The 13,089-nt window shown below is 37.2% G+C and overlaps 1 protein-coding gene across 2 annotated transcripts in view; it reads left to right on the top strand.

Annotated features, from left to right (window-relative positions):
* Positions 1-13,089, top strand: part of INTS2 (integrator complex subunit 2) — a 59,877-nt gene that overhangs the window by 2,112 nt on the left and 44,676 nt on the right. For both annotated transcript variants that reach the window (XM_015069721.3, XM_015069720.3), the window contains exons 3-8: positions 251-389; positions 3,886-3,988; positions 5,310-5,423; positions 8,897-9,027; positions 9,258-9,431; positions 12,549-12,775. In XM_015069721.3, coding sequence (XP_014925207.1) covers positions 251-389; positions 3,886-3,988; positions 5,310-5,423; positions 8,897-9,027; positions 9,258-9,431; positions 12,549-12,775 — 888 coding nt within the window. The remainder of the gene's footprint in view (positions 1-250; positions 390-3,885; positions 3,989-5,309; positions 5,424-8,896; positions 9,028-9,257; positions 9,432-12,548; positions 12,776-13,089) is intronic.

The following is a 13,089-nucleotide window of genomic DNA, read 5'->3' as shown; positions in this document are numbered from 1 at the left end:
CCCTGCTTATTGTGAATCCAAGAGTGAGCAACTGTTCATGTAAGTGGGTGTTAACTATTAGCTGGTGTCTTTATATAGGTTGTGAATCCCTGAAATAGGCAAACCAAATAGTATTTCAGAAGTATTATTTTCATGAAATGTATGAAAATAATTCATACATTCTTTTGTAGATTATTTCAACAAAAGATAATTTTATGCTATTTTTGTGCCAGTGTTCTCATAATTGTTGTACACATTTGTGCTTTATTAGGCATAAACTTGGAGGAGGCAGTGGAGAGAGCATCCTGGTATCACAGCTTCAGCATGGACTGACATTAGAGTTTGAACACAGTGATTCACCTCGTCGATTGCGTCTTGTGCTTAGTGAGCTGTTGGCAATTATGAACAAGGTGCATTTTTAAAAAAATTTTTTAGAGAGAGAGAGAAAGAGAGAGTAAGTAGGGGAAGGGAGCAGAGGGAGGGAGAGAGAAAGAGAATCTTAAGCAGGCTCCACGCTTAGTGTGGAGCCCAACACTGCCTGGATCCCATGACCCTGGGATCGTGACCTTAGCTGAAACGAAGAGTCAGATGCTCAACCCACAGAGCCACCCAGGAACTCCAAGAGGCATTTATTTTATTTAAAAAAAAATTTTTCTTTTTCCAACGTTTATTTATTTTTGGGACAGAGAGAGACAGAGCATGAACGGGGGAGGGGCAGAGAGAGAGACACAGAATTGGAAACAGGCTCCAGGCTCTGAGCCATCAGCCCAGAGCCTGACGCGAGGCTCGAACTCCCAGACCGCGAGATCATGACCTGGCTGAAGTCGGACGCTTAACTGACTGCGCCACCCAGGCGCCCCAAGAGGCATTTATTTTAATCACACCTCAAGATATGCATGATTTGATGTCTATACATAAAAAGTAGAAAACAAGCAAGAAGGCAGGCAGGTTGTATACTCTTCTACACATATTTCTTTTTTCTTTTTTTGACGTTTTATTTATTTTTGAGACAGGGAGACACAAGAGCATGAACAGGGGAGGGTCAGGGAGAGAGAGAGAGACACAGAACCTGAAACAGGCTTCAGGCTCTGAGCTGTCAGCACAGAGCCCGACAAGGGGCTCGAACTCATGGACCGCAAGATCATGACCTGAGCCGAAGTCGGCCACTTAACCGACTGAGCCACCCAGGCGCCCCTCTTCTACACATATTTCTATTTGTTTTGTGTTTTCCTTTGAAAGGCTTAAAGGGGTATATATTAATATATATATAAATAATATAATAATTATATAATAATATAGAATAATAATTATATATAATGTATAATTATATTATTATATGAGTAATATAATAATATACAAATAAATAAACTTATGGATATATATATAAAATATTTAAGTTTATTTACTTATTTTGGGGTGGCAGAGAGAGGGAGAGAGAATTCTAAGCAGGATCTGTGATGTCAGAACAGAGCCCAAGGTGGGGCTTGAGACTATGACCTGAGCCAAAATCAAGAGTTAGATGCTTAACTGACTGAGCCACCCAGGCTCCCCAAAAGGCTTAAAAAGATATTAAATGCCTACCTTAAAGGCTTTCTTTCTCTAACTACTATTTTTTCTCATTTATACCTATGATGAATTTTCTATTCTAGGGTTTTTTTTCTGTATGGATTCCATATAATGCCTTTTTGATATTTAGAAGGGTACGTAGCTCAAGACTTGTACAAATTACCAAATTTGATAATACCTTTATAGGATGTAATTTCCCTCATAAAATATTATACAGCATAAATAGAAAATATATGTGATTTCTTTTTTTTTTTAAATAGGAAATTTATTGTCAAATGGGTTTCCATACAACACTCAGTGCTCATTCCAACAGGTGCCCTCCTCAATGCCCTTCACCCACTTTCCCCTCCCTCCCACCCCCATCAACCCTCAGTTTATTCTCAGTTTGTAAGAGTCTCTTATGGTTTGGCTCCCTCCCTCTCTAACATTTTTTTTTCCTTCCCCTCCACCATGGTCTTCTGTTAAGTTTCTCAGGATCCACATAAGAGTGAAAACATATGGTATCTTTCTTTCTCTGATTTATTTCACTTAGCATAACACGCTCCAGTTCCATCCACGTTGCTACAAAAGCCATATTTCATTCTTTCTCATTGCCAAGTAGTATTCCATTGTGTATATAAACTACAATTTCTTTATCCATTCATCAGTTGATGGATATTTAGGCTCTTTCCATAATTTGGCTATTTCAACAGGATCTTTATATTAAGATGGCTCATATCTTAAGCCCAGAGTTTCAGAGGCAAAAGTTCTTTACTGTTAGAATTTCAAGGTCAATTTGTTTATAATAAAGTTTAGTTTTGGGGTGCCTAGGTGACTTAGTCAGTTAAGCATCTGATGCTTGATTTTGGCTCGGGTCATGACCTCACGGTTCCTGAGACTGAGCCCTGTGTAGGGCTCTGCACTGACAGCTTGGAGCCTACTTATGATTCTCTCTTCCCCGCCTCTCTCTGCCCCTCTCTCACTTCTGTGCCCATGTATGTGCATACTCTCTCTCTCTGTCAAAGAAAAAAAAAAAAAAACTTAAAAAAACTTTTTTTCTGGGGCTCCTGGATGGCTCAGTCAGTTAAGTGTCTGACTTTGGCTCAGGTCATGATTGTGCAGTTCGTGAGTTCAAGCCCCATGTTGGGCTCTGTGCTGACAGCTCAGAGCCTGGAGCCTGCTTCGAATTCTGTGTCTCCCTCTCTACCCCTCCCCTGCTTGCTCTCTCTCTCTCTCAAAAATAAATAAACTTAAACAAATTAAAAAAAATTTTTTTTTTCTAAAAAAATGTTTAGTTTTATACATTGTGGACCCAAACCCTCTAAATTCTATTTCCAGAGAAAATACTGGTGGTGGTGGGTGGTACAGTTAGTCAGTTTTGGATAGTTTTTAAGATATGTTAGAAAAAAAAAAAGATATATTAGAAATCTTTATTTTTTTATTTTTAAAAATTTATTTGTTTTTTTAAATTCCAGTATATGTTAGAAACTTTTTAAAAAATGTTTTTTCTATTACAAACAATTATTTCTTTCTACTCTCTTCTATACTAATAGTCTTAATTAAAAAAAAATTTTTTTTTTTTAAGTTTATTTTTGAGAGAGGGGGGAGGGGTAGAGAGAGAGGGAGACACAGAATCCAAAGCAGGCTCCCGGCTCTAAGTTGTCAGCACAGAGCCCAATGCGGGGCTCAAACTCACAAAACTGGAGATCATGACCTGAGCTGAAGTCGGATGCTTAATTGACTGGGCCACCCAGGTGCCCCTAATAGTCTTAATTCAATCAATATTTTCCCTACATCTTTTTCTTAATACCTAACTTGATGGCTCTAGTAAAATAAGTGATCTTTGTCCTCTGGGAGGTTTCCAGTTTTTCAGTTCAGAACTCTGTAGCAAATGGAAAGTGTGATGAAACTGCCGTAGGATATTTTTTAAAAAGTTGGGTACTTCTGTTGACCTACATTTTTATTTTTTGGTTTTCCCGCAGTTCATTTGGAATTGAACATTGTTTATATTTGTTATACTGCTTTAAGTTTACTGTTTTTTGCCTTTTATTGAGCTACAACTTTTGTAGATGGCATTCCTAGTTCATTTGTTTGGCTTGTCTTTAATTCCAGATGTTTCCAAATATTTATATAGAAATAAATTATTGAGACCCAGATTGCCATGTCTGAATAATAATTAATGTGACTAATTGTGATTACATTCGCTCAAATTTATCCAATACTGCATATTCTGCTGCGAGTATATTAATGACATATTAAGAGACATGATCTGTAAGCTCAACAGATAATTATAAAAATAGTGAGGGCTTATCTGAAATTAATAGAGTTCATCATTTCTTTTATTTGTTTTTCTTTTTTAAGGTGTCTGAGTCCAGTGGAGAATTTTTTTTTAAGTCATCTGAGCTATTTGAGAGTCCAGTCTATTTGGAGGAAGCTGCAGATGTACTTTGTATTTTACAAGCAGGTAATGACTGCTAAGATACATTACAAATATAGTTTCTTGTTATATGATACTGTGTAACTTCTTAACTTTGAATATTGTGTTATTTTACATATTTTATAAAAATATACCTTAAAACGTTAAGATAAAAATGGCTAATAATAGGACAATGATTTAGTAAATTATATTATTTCCATAGTATGACATGTTATGCAGCCATTAACAGAGTGTATTTGAAGAAATTTAATGATTTTTGAAGATGGTCATAATATGTAAGTGAAAAAAGCAAAGGGTAAATTGATAAGTGGAATATAAAAAACTAAAAGTTAAGACAATGCCTGTGGGAGGATTAAAATATTTCAGTTTACTAATTTTGAATGGGATTAAAAAGGTGGAGGACATAAAAATGCAAAGATTTTCATGCAAGTAACTCTTGACCAACACTGCCGACTGTAGCAGTGGCATTGTTCTATATTGTGCTTTCTGATACAGTAGCCACTAGTCACATGTAGTTACGGTTCACTGGACATGTAGCCAGTGTAACTGAGCTATTTTTAATTTTATTTAATTTTAATTAATTTAAGCTTATTTATCAATTTATTTGTTTTTGTAAAAGGTTTTATTTTTAAGTACTCTCTCTACCCATTGTGGGCCTCGAATTTACAACCCTGAGATCCAGAGTCTTGTGCTCTATGGACTGCACCAGCCAGGTGCACCAATTAATTTAAATTTAAATAGCCACATGTGGCTGGACAGTTTGTTCTGGACTATGAAAAGAAAGTACCTTGGGCACCTGGGTGGCTCAGTCGGTTAAGCGGCCGACTTCGGCTCAGGTCATGATCTTGCGGTCTGTGAGTTCGAGCCCCGCGTCGGGCTCTGTGCTGACAGGTCAGAGCCTGGAGCCTGTTTCAGATTCTGTGTCTCCCTCTTGCTGACCCTCCCCTGTTCATGCTCTGTCTCTCTCTGTCTCAAAAATAAATAAAAACGTTAAAAAAAAAATTAAAAAAAAAAAGAAAGTACCTTAATTTATTGCTTTTTTCCCCCTAAAGTTATTGCTCTTTTTTTTTTTTTTTAATGTTTATTTATTTTTGAAGGAGAGAGAGACAGTGTGAGTGGTGGAGGGGCAGAGAGAGAGGGAGACACAGAATCTGAAGCAGGCTCCAGGCTGGGAGCTGTCAGCACAGAGCCCACTGCAGGGCTCAAACTCATGAACTGTGAGATCATGATCTGAGCCAAAGTCAGACGCTCAACCAACTGAGCAACTAAGGCGCCCCTAAATTTATTGCTCTTAAATGATGTTTGTGAAATATCACTCCTTAGTAACATTGATTTTGTTTTCTTGTAGAGCTCCCTTCTCTGCTTCCTATAGTGGATGTAGCTGAAGCTTTGCTACATGTTAGAAATGGTGCTTGGTTCTTATGTCTGTTGGTGGCCAATGTTCCTGATAGTTTTAATGAAGGTAAAACATAATTTTAAAATAGGATATTGAAGAGATTTGCTGGTGTAGGTTCAAGACCTATTTTTTGTGCTACAATGAAATATTTATGGGCTTTCATTTGAGATTTTATCTCTGGAAAGTTTATTAGTGAGTATTCATTGTAGAAGTATTGGGTTTAGAAGATTTCAAAATTGTTTTGAGATTATCAATTTAAATATGGTAAGTATGCAATAGGGGTGCCTGGGTGGCTCAGTTGGTTAAACATCCAGCTCTTGGTTTCAGCTCAGGTCATGATCTCACGGTTTTGTGTTTGAGCCCTGCATTGGGCTCTGTGTTGACAGTATGGTGCCTGCTCGGGATTCTCTTTCTCCCCCTCTCTCTCTGCCCCTCCCTCATTCACAATGTCTCTGTCTCTCTTGAAATAAACTTAAAAAAAAGAATGCAACCCCAAAATTTTTTTTTTGCCCTTAGTCACCAGTGCAATAATAGGATAGTAAAAAATACTAAAGAACTAGAAGATATAGTCCTATGCTTATGGAGCAATGGGAAGAAGACTTGTCTGTGAATTAGCCAGAATACAATACAAGGCATAAGTAATCAGAAATAGCAGCAATCAAACCCTTTGGTTTTTAGCCTTATTGTTGTCAATTTACAGAAAAGGATAGAGTCAAAACTGAGAAAATCAACTAAAATTTTCACCTCTGTTTCAAACTACTACTGATTGAACATTGTTGTTTGGATCTGTGTGATATTAAAATAAAAACATTCATTGAGCAGGGTTGTGAATTGGGAGCCAAAGAGGAAAAAGCACTGGATCTGGCGGTTGAAATTTCTAGTTTTGTCACTCACTTTTTGTGTATCTCCATCAAGATACTTCCATTCTATAAAATGAGATAGTAATAATAACATTTCCCTTACATTTTTTTTTAATGTTTGTTTATTTTTGAGAGAGAGACACAAGCAGGGGAGGGGCAGAGAGAGAGGGGGACTGAGGATCCAAAGCCGGCCCTGCACTGACAGCAGGGAGCCTGATGCAGGATGAGATCATGATCTGAGCCAAAGTCAGATGCTTAAGTGACTGAGCCATCCAGGTACCCCTCTCTTACATTTCCAAGAGATTTATTGAATATATCATAAGGTATGTAAAAGTTCTTTGTAAAAACTGTCTTATTGTTGATTTTCTGTCTACATTGTCTATCAGTTACTAAGAGAGGAATGTTGATGTCTCCAAACATAATTGTGGATTTGTCTATGTCTACTTTCATCTTGTTTTTGCTTCACTAATTTTTAAAAAATATTTTATTTTATTTTTTATTTTGAGAGAGAGAAAGTGTGCGCATGCGGGCTGGGGAGGGAGGGAGAGAGAGAGAGAGAATCTTTTTTTTTTTTTTTTTTTTTTTAGAGAGAGAGGGTATAGTGAGTGAGGGGCAGAGAGAGAGAGAATCCCAGGAAGGGCAGAGGCAGAGAGAGAGAAGTGGGTCTCACCCAAAGCAGGTCTTGTGTTCCCCTGAAGCGGGGCTCCAGCTCACCTGAAGTGGGGCATGAGCTTACCCGACGTGGGACTTGAACTCATGAACTGTGAGATCATGACCTGAGCTGAAGTCAGATGCTTAAAGACTGAGCCACCCAGGTTCCCGGGAGAGAAAGAATCTTTAAAAAAAAAATTTTTTTTTTAATGTTTATTCATTTTTGAGAGACAGAGCATGAGCTGGGAAGGGGCAGAGAGAGAGGGAGACACAGAATCCAAAGCAGGCTCCGGGATCTGAGCCATCAGAACACAGCCCGATGCGGGGCTTGAACCTGTGAACTGCAAGATCATGACCTAAGCCAAAGTCAGATGCTCAACCAACCGAGCCACCCAGGCACCCCCCGGGAGAGAAAGAATCTTAAGCAGACTTCACACTCAGCGCAGAGCCTGGTGAGGGGCTCAGTCTCACCACCCTGGAATGATGATCTGAGATGACATCAAGAATTGGATGCTCAACCAACTGAGCCACCCAGAAGCCCTGCTTCATTAATTCTGAAGCTATGATTGGGTCCGTGTACATTTAGGATTGTTATATCATTATGATGAATTAAGCCTTTTTCATTATAAAATATTCTTCTTTATCCTTGGTAATATACCTTCTTTTGAAGTGTACTTCATTAATACAGTCATAGCAGCTTACAATTAGTGTTTGTATGGTATATATCCATCTTTAAAAAAATCTGTATCTCGGGGCACCTGGGTGGCTCAGTCGGTTAAGCGTCCGACTTCTGCTCAGGTCATGATCTCGTGGTTTGTGAGTTCGAGCCCCACGTCAGGCTCTGTGCTGACAGCTCAGAGCCTGGAACCTACTTCAGATTCTGTGTCTCCTTCTCTCTCTGCCCCTTCCTCACTTGTGCTCTGTCTCCCTTTGTCTATCAAAAATAAATAAATGTATAAAAAAAATTAAAAAAAAATCTGTATCTTTAAGGTGGGTTTCTTATAGACAAGTATAGTTGAATCTTGTTTTTTAAAAAAACTTAGTTGCAGTCTCTGCTTTTGGAGTATTTAGACCATTTATGTAGATCATTCAATGTGATTATTGTGGTAGTTAGATTTAAGTGTATCATCTTGTTATTTGCTTCCTTTTTCTTCTTTTCCTTTCTTCATTTGGATTGAAATTTTTTAGGATTCCATTTAATCTCAACTACTGTCATATTAGCTTTATGTCTTTGCTTAATTATTTTCTTGGCATTTACATTTCTTTATTGTTGGGTTTAAATTTTTTTTTTAAATACTTATTTATTTTTGAGAGAGACAGAGAGAGACAGAGTGTGAACAGGGGAGGAGCAGAGAGAGAGGGAGACACGGAACCCGAAGCAGGCTCTAGGCTCTGAGCTGTCAGCACAGAGCCTGACGTGGGGCTCGAACCCACGAACTGTGAGATCATGACCTGAGTTGAAGTTGGATGCTTAACCAACTGAGCCACCAGGTGCCCCTCCCCTTCTTTTAGCTCTTTAAAGATGTTGTTATATTGTCTGTGGTAGTTTTGATTTCTCTTGCTCTGTATATGTTTCTGTTTTCCTCTGGCTGCTTTTATTTGTCTTTTCTTTGTGGCTGCTTTTAAGATTTTCTCTTTTCCACTGGTTTTCAGAAATTTGCTTATGATGGATCTCAATATTATTTCTTTGTGTTTATCCTGCTTGAAGTTTATTGAACTTCTGGTTTTATAGTTTTTATCAAATTCAGAAAAATTTCTTCAAATATATTTTTGTTTTCCATTCAGTTTTTCTTTCTGAGACCCTAATTATATTTGACTACTTGGTATTGCACCACAGGTCACTGTTCATTTTGTCTCTTTTCACTCTTTGCTTTATTTTGACCAGTTTCTTTTGCTATGCTTTCAAATTCCCTGATGATTTTCTTCTATAGTGTCTATTCCGCATAAATGATTAATTCAAAGACTGAAGAAATTCTTTTTAACATTCTACTTAAAAGCTTAAAGTAATAGAGGCTATTAAATGTTCAGTTTGTAGGGGTCTCATAAAAAATGGAGAACGACAAGATGAGGAAAGTCTTGGAGGAAGGCGCAGGACAGATGCCCTACGCTTCTTATGTAAAATGAATCCTTCTCAGGCCCTCAAGGTCCGAGGCATGGTGGTAAGAGATATTATTTTTATAAGACAGAAGCCTTTGTATTATGACCAGGAACTGTCCCAAGATGATTTGAGAATCTTGTAGAGATTTGGAATTACTTTCCTTTCTGGGTTTTTGTGTTTTGTGATATGTCCTCCTCTAAACTTTAAAAGCTTTAAAACATCTAAACACTGAAGTGTCCTGGCTCTTTTCCTTATGAGATTGAGTTCAGTTTGTTTTCTTTGCTGTGTTAGGTAGAAGAATGTCACTTGCCAGGCCTTGGAGTGGCTTTGACATTGGATCATACTAAAAATGAAGCTAGTGAAGATGGAGTGAGTGACTTGGTTTGTTTTGTTAGTGGTTTGCTTCTTGGAACAAATGCAAAAGTCCGGACTTGGTTTGGAACTTTTATCCGAAATGGACAGCAGGTGAGATTAAAAATATTTATAGGCTAAAATTAGAACTACCCTACGACCCAGCAATTGCACTACTAGGCATTTATCCATGGGATATAGGTGTGCTGTTTCAAAGGGACACATGCACCCTCATGTTTATAGCAGCATTATCAACAATACCCAAAGTATGGAAAGAGCCCAAATGTCCATCGATGGATGAATGGATAAAAAAAAAATGTGGTGTGTATATATATATATATATATATTTGTGTGTGTGTGTGCACACACACACATATACATACAATGGAGTATTACTCGGCAATCAAAAAGAATGAAATCTTGCCATTTGCAACTGCGTGGATGGAACTGGAGGGTATTATGCTAAGTGAAATTAGAGAAATTAGACAAAAATCATATGACTTCACTCATATGAGGACTTTAAGAGGCAAAACAGATGAACATAAGGGAAGGGAAACAAAAATAATATAAAAACAGGGAGGGGTATAAAACAGAAGAGACTCATAAATATGGAGAACAAAGTGAGGTTTACTGGAGGGGTTGTGGGAGGGGGGATGGGCTAAACAGGTAAGGGGCACTAAGGAATCTACTCCTGAAATCATTGTTGTACTATATGCTAACTAATTTGGATGTAAATTTTAAAAAATAAAAAATAAAAAAATAATATTTATAGGCTAGGAATCAGGATATTTTGGCAACTAGTAAAAGAGGAAGAAACACTTTTAGAATGATGTCATTAGACCAGTGCTTCTCACACTTTTAGTCTTAGGACCTCCTGGCATTTTAAATCACTGAAGGTACCAAAGGGCTTTTATTTATGTGCTTTTTATCTATTGATATTCATGATATTAGAAATAAAACTGAAGATTATGAAATACTTGCCTAATTCTTTAAAAATGGCAAAACTAACTTTTTAATAATAACCCTATTAAATGTGAACATATTTTTAATGAAAAATAACCATATTAAAAAAAAAACAGTGAGAAGTGTTGTATTGTTTTATATGTTTGCAAATCTCTTTAATGTCTGGCTGAGTTGAATATTTGGAAAACTGTGTTGTCCGCTTGTGAGAAAATGAGGGTAGAAAAGGCAAATAATGTTTAAGGAGATATTTTTTACCTCTGGACTCTCTGAAAGAGTTTTGGGAATCTCTAGGGTTCTGGGACAGATCCATGAGAATAGGTCATCAAAATAAGTTGTTATTATAGTCTATAATTTTAATATGTATCTTTTCTTATTATGGTAAAATATACATGATATAAAATTTACTGTTTTAATCATTTTAAAGTGTATAGTTCTGTGGCATTAATTACATTCACAATATATTGCAACCATCACCACTCTTCATTTTCAGCACTTTTTCATCATCTCTAACAGAAACTCTGTACCCATTAAACAATAATTCCCTATTTCTCTTTTCTTTCAGCCCCTGATAACTTCTTTCTACTTTCTGCCTCTATGAATTTGACTATTCTAGGTACCTCATATAAGTGGAGTCACACAATATTTCTCTTTTTAGGTTTGGCTTGTTCTATGTTTTCAAAGTCCATGCATGTTGTAGCACGAATCAGCATTTCTTTTACAAGGCTGAATAATATTCCATTGTATGTATATACTACATTTTATTTTTTCATTCATCTATTGATGAATATATATTATATTTGGCAACAGTTTTTAAGTTGCAAAATATTTCACTTTTTCAAAGAACATTTCATGGTAACTCTGAAAAGAATCCCTATGAAGGAATCTATGCAAATTGATTTTTATCTTGTTGATGTCAGTGAATTAGACAGTAGCATATGTACTGCTTAGTCCTCCAGCCTATATATTTTTTAAGTTTATTTGTTGCTGTTGAGAGAGAGAGGGAAAGAGAGAATCCCAGGCAGGCTCCACACCATCATTGCAGAGTCCAGTGCAGGGTTCAAACTCACAAAGTGTGAGATCATGACCAGAGCTGAAATTGAGTCAGATGCTTAAATGGCTAAGCCATCCAGGTGTTCCCACTAGCCTATTTTTTATGCTGCTGGCTCACCATACTTTTCTGTAGACAAGTTCTACTTTATTTCTAGCCCATTTGAGAACTAATTTTAAGCCTTGATTTTTAAGGGGAAGTTAACATTTATTGCGTACCTTCTATATGCACTGTGTTAAGCACTTTGGTATGCTCATCTTGTTTGTCCTTTATGTGCAGTAAATTTTTCTTATTTGAAGCTAATGTTATTAAAGCAGGTTTATCATATTTTACTTAGAACCATTTTAAAAATAATAACTGACATCTGCCTAGTTCTTTACAATTTAGAACTGCTTTTATATGTGTTACCTTTGTTCATTCTTTCATCTATTTAACAGATACTGTATGCTTGCTATATGTCAGGCACAATGTTAGGCCCTGCCAAGTAATAGATGACTAAGATGTTATCCCTGCCTCAAGAACTATGAGGGTGATAGACTTATAAACTCCTCATTACAACAGCCCTGGGAGTTAAATATTACTATTATTATTTTTTAGTGTTTACTTATTTATTTTGAGAGAGAGAGAGAGAGAGAGAGAGCAAGCCAGGAGGACAGGGGCAGAGAGAGAGGGAGAGAGAGAATCCCAAGCAGCCTCCACAGTGTCACGCAGAGCCCAATGCCAAATGTGAGATCATGACCTAAGCCAAAATCGAGTTAGATACTCAACCTGAGCCACCCACGCACCCCAGGAGTTAAATATTATTAATATTCATTTCCTTGTCATTAAGGACATTGGAGTTCAGAGAGTTAAGTGTACATAGTTAATAGCAAAGCTTTGTTTAAACGCAAGATGTCCTGTCTCCAAAATGTGAGCACTTTCTACTGTATTACATATGACTCTGTTAGTTAGTCATTATGTATTTGAAAGTATTTAAATGACATTTTACAGTTCAAATTGTCATTAACTTAGTGTTTTCTGTATAGCCAATCTGGATTAGTGTGAATAGAGTGTTCTTCAAATGAATCAGTGAATTTTCAGTTTTTAATCAGTTGGTTAAAATGAGATTCTACAGTTACGACAGGCTCTTCAAAAGGGTCAATTTCAAGTGTTTAACTGGGGAGATTTGTTTGAATGTCCTTTTGACTTGGTAAGTGCTCCATGCTCTATATTTTTTACAGAGAAAAAGAGAGACCAGTAGTTCTGTCCTTTGGCAAATGAGAAGGCAGCTTCTTCTGGAGTTGATGGGCATTCTTCCCACAGTAAGAAGTACCCGCATTGTGGAGGAAGCTGATGTGGAGATGGAGCCCAATGTGTCTGTGTATTCGGGGCTGAAAGAAGAGCATGTTGTGAAAGCCAGTGCACTCTTACGTCTGTACTGTGCTTTGATGGGGATCGCTGGACTCAAGTATTCAATAATTTGATATTTTACCTTTTTATTTTATTTTCTTGTTTTTAATTCCAAGAAAGCGAGCCAAAGGCCTTTTATTCAGAGGATTTGGGTTTTCTAATGGGCTTAGGTAGCAGGCTGGCTTATATCAAGAATGAAGTCCTTATATCAAAAACATTCCTAGGTGGGATGTATCCATCTATTTTTGTCAGATTGTAAATAGAATTATGTGAATATGGGAAGGGCCAGAGCAGTTTAAGAAATGTATGACTTGGGCGCCTGGGTGGCGCAGTCGGTTAAGCGTCCGACTTCAGCCAGGTCACGATCTCGCG

This window comes from Acinonyx jubatus, chromosome E1 (genome assembly GCF_027475565.1).
Source record: "Acinonyx jubatus isolate Ajub_Pintada_27869175 chromosome E1, VMU_Ajub_asm_v1.0, whole genome shotgun sequence".
In the NCBI taxonomy this organism is placed as follows: Eukaryota; Metazoa; Chordata; class Mammalia; order Carnivora; family Felidae; genus Acinonyx; species Acinonyx jubatus.
The sequence above is the reverse complement of the archived record's forward strand: the minus strand, read 5'-3'. Positions and strand labels throughout refer to the sequence as shown.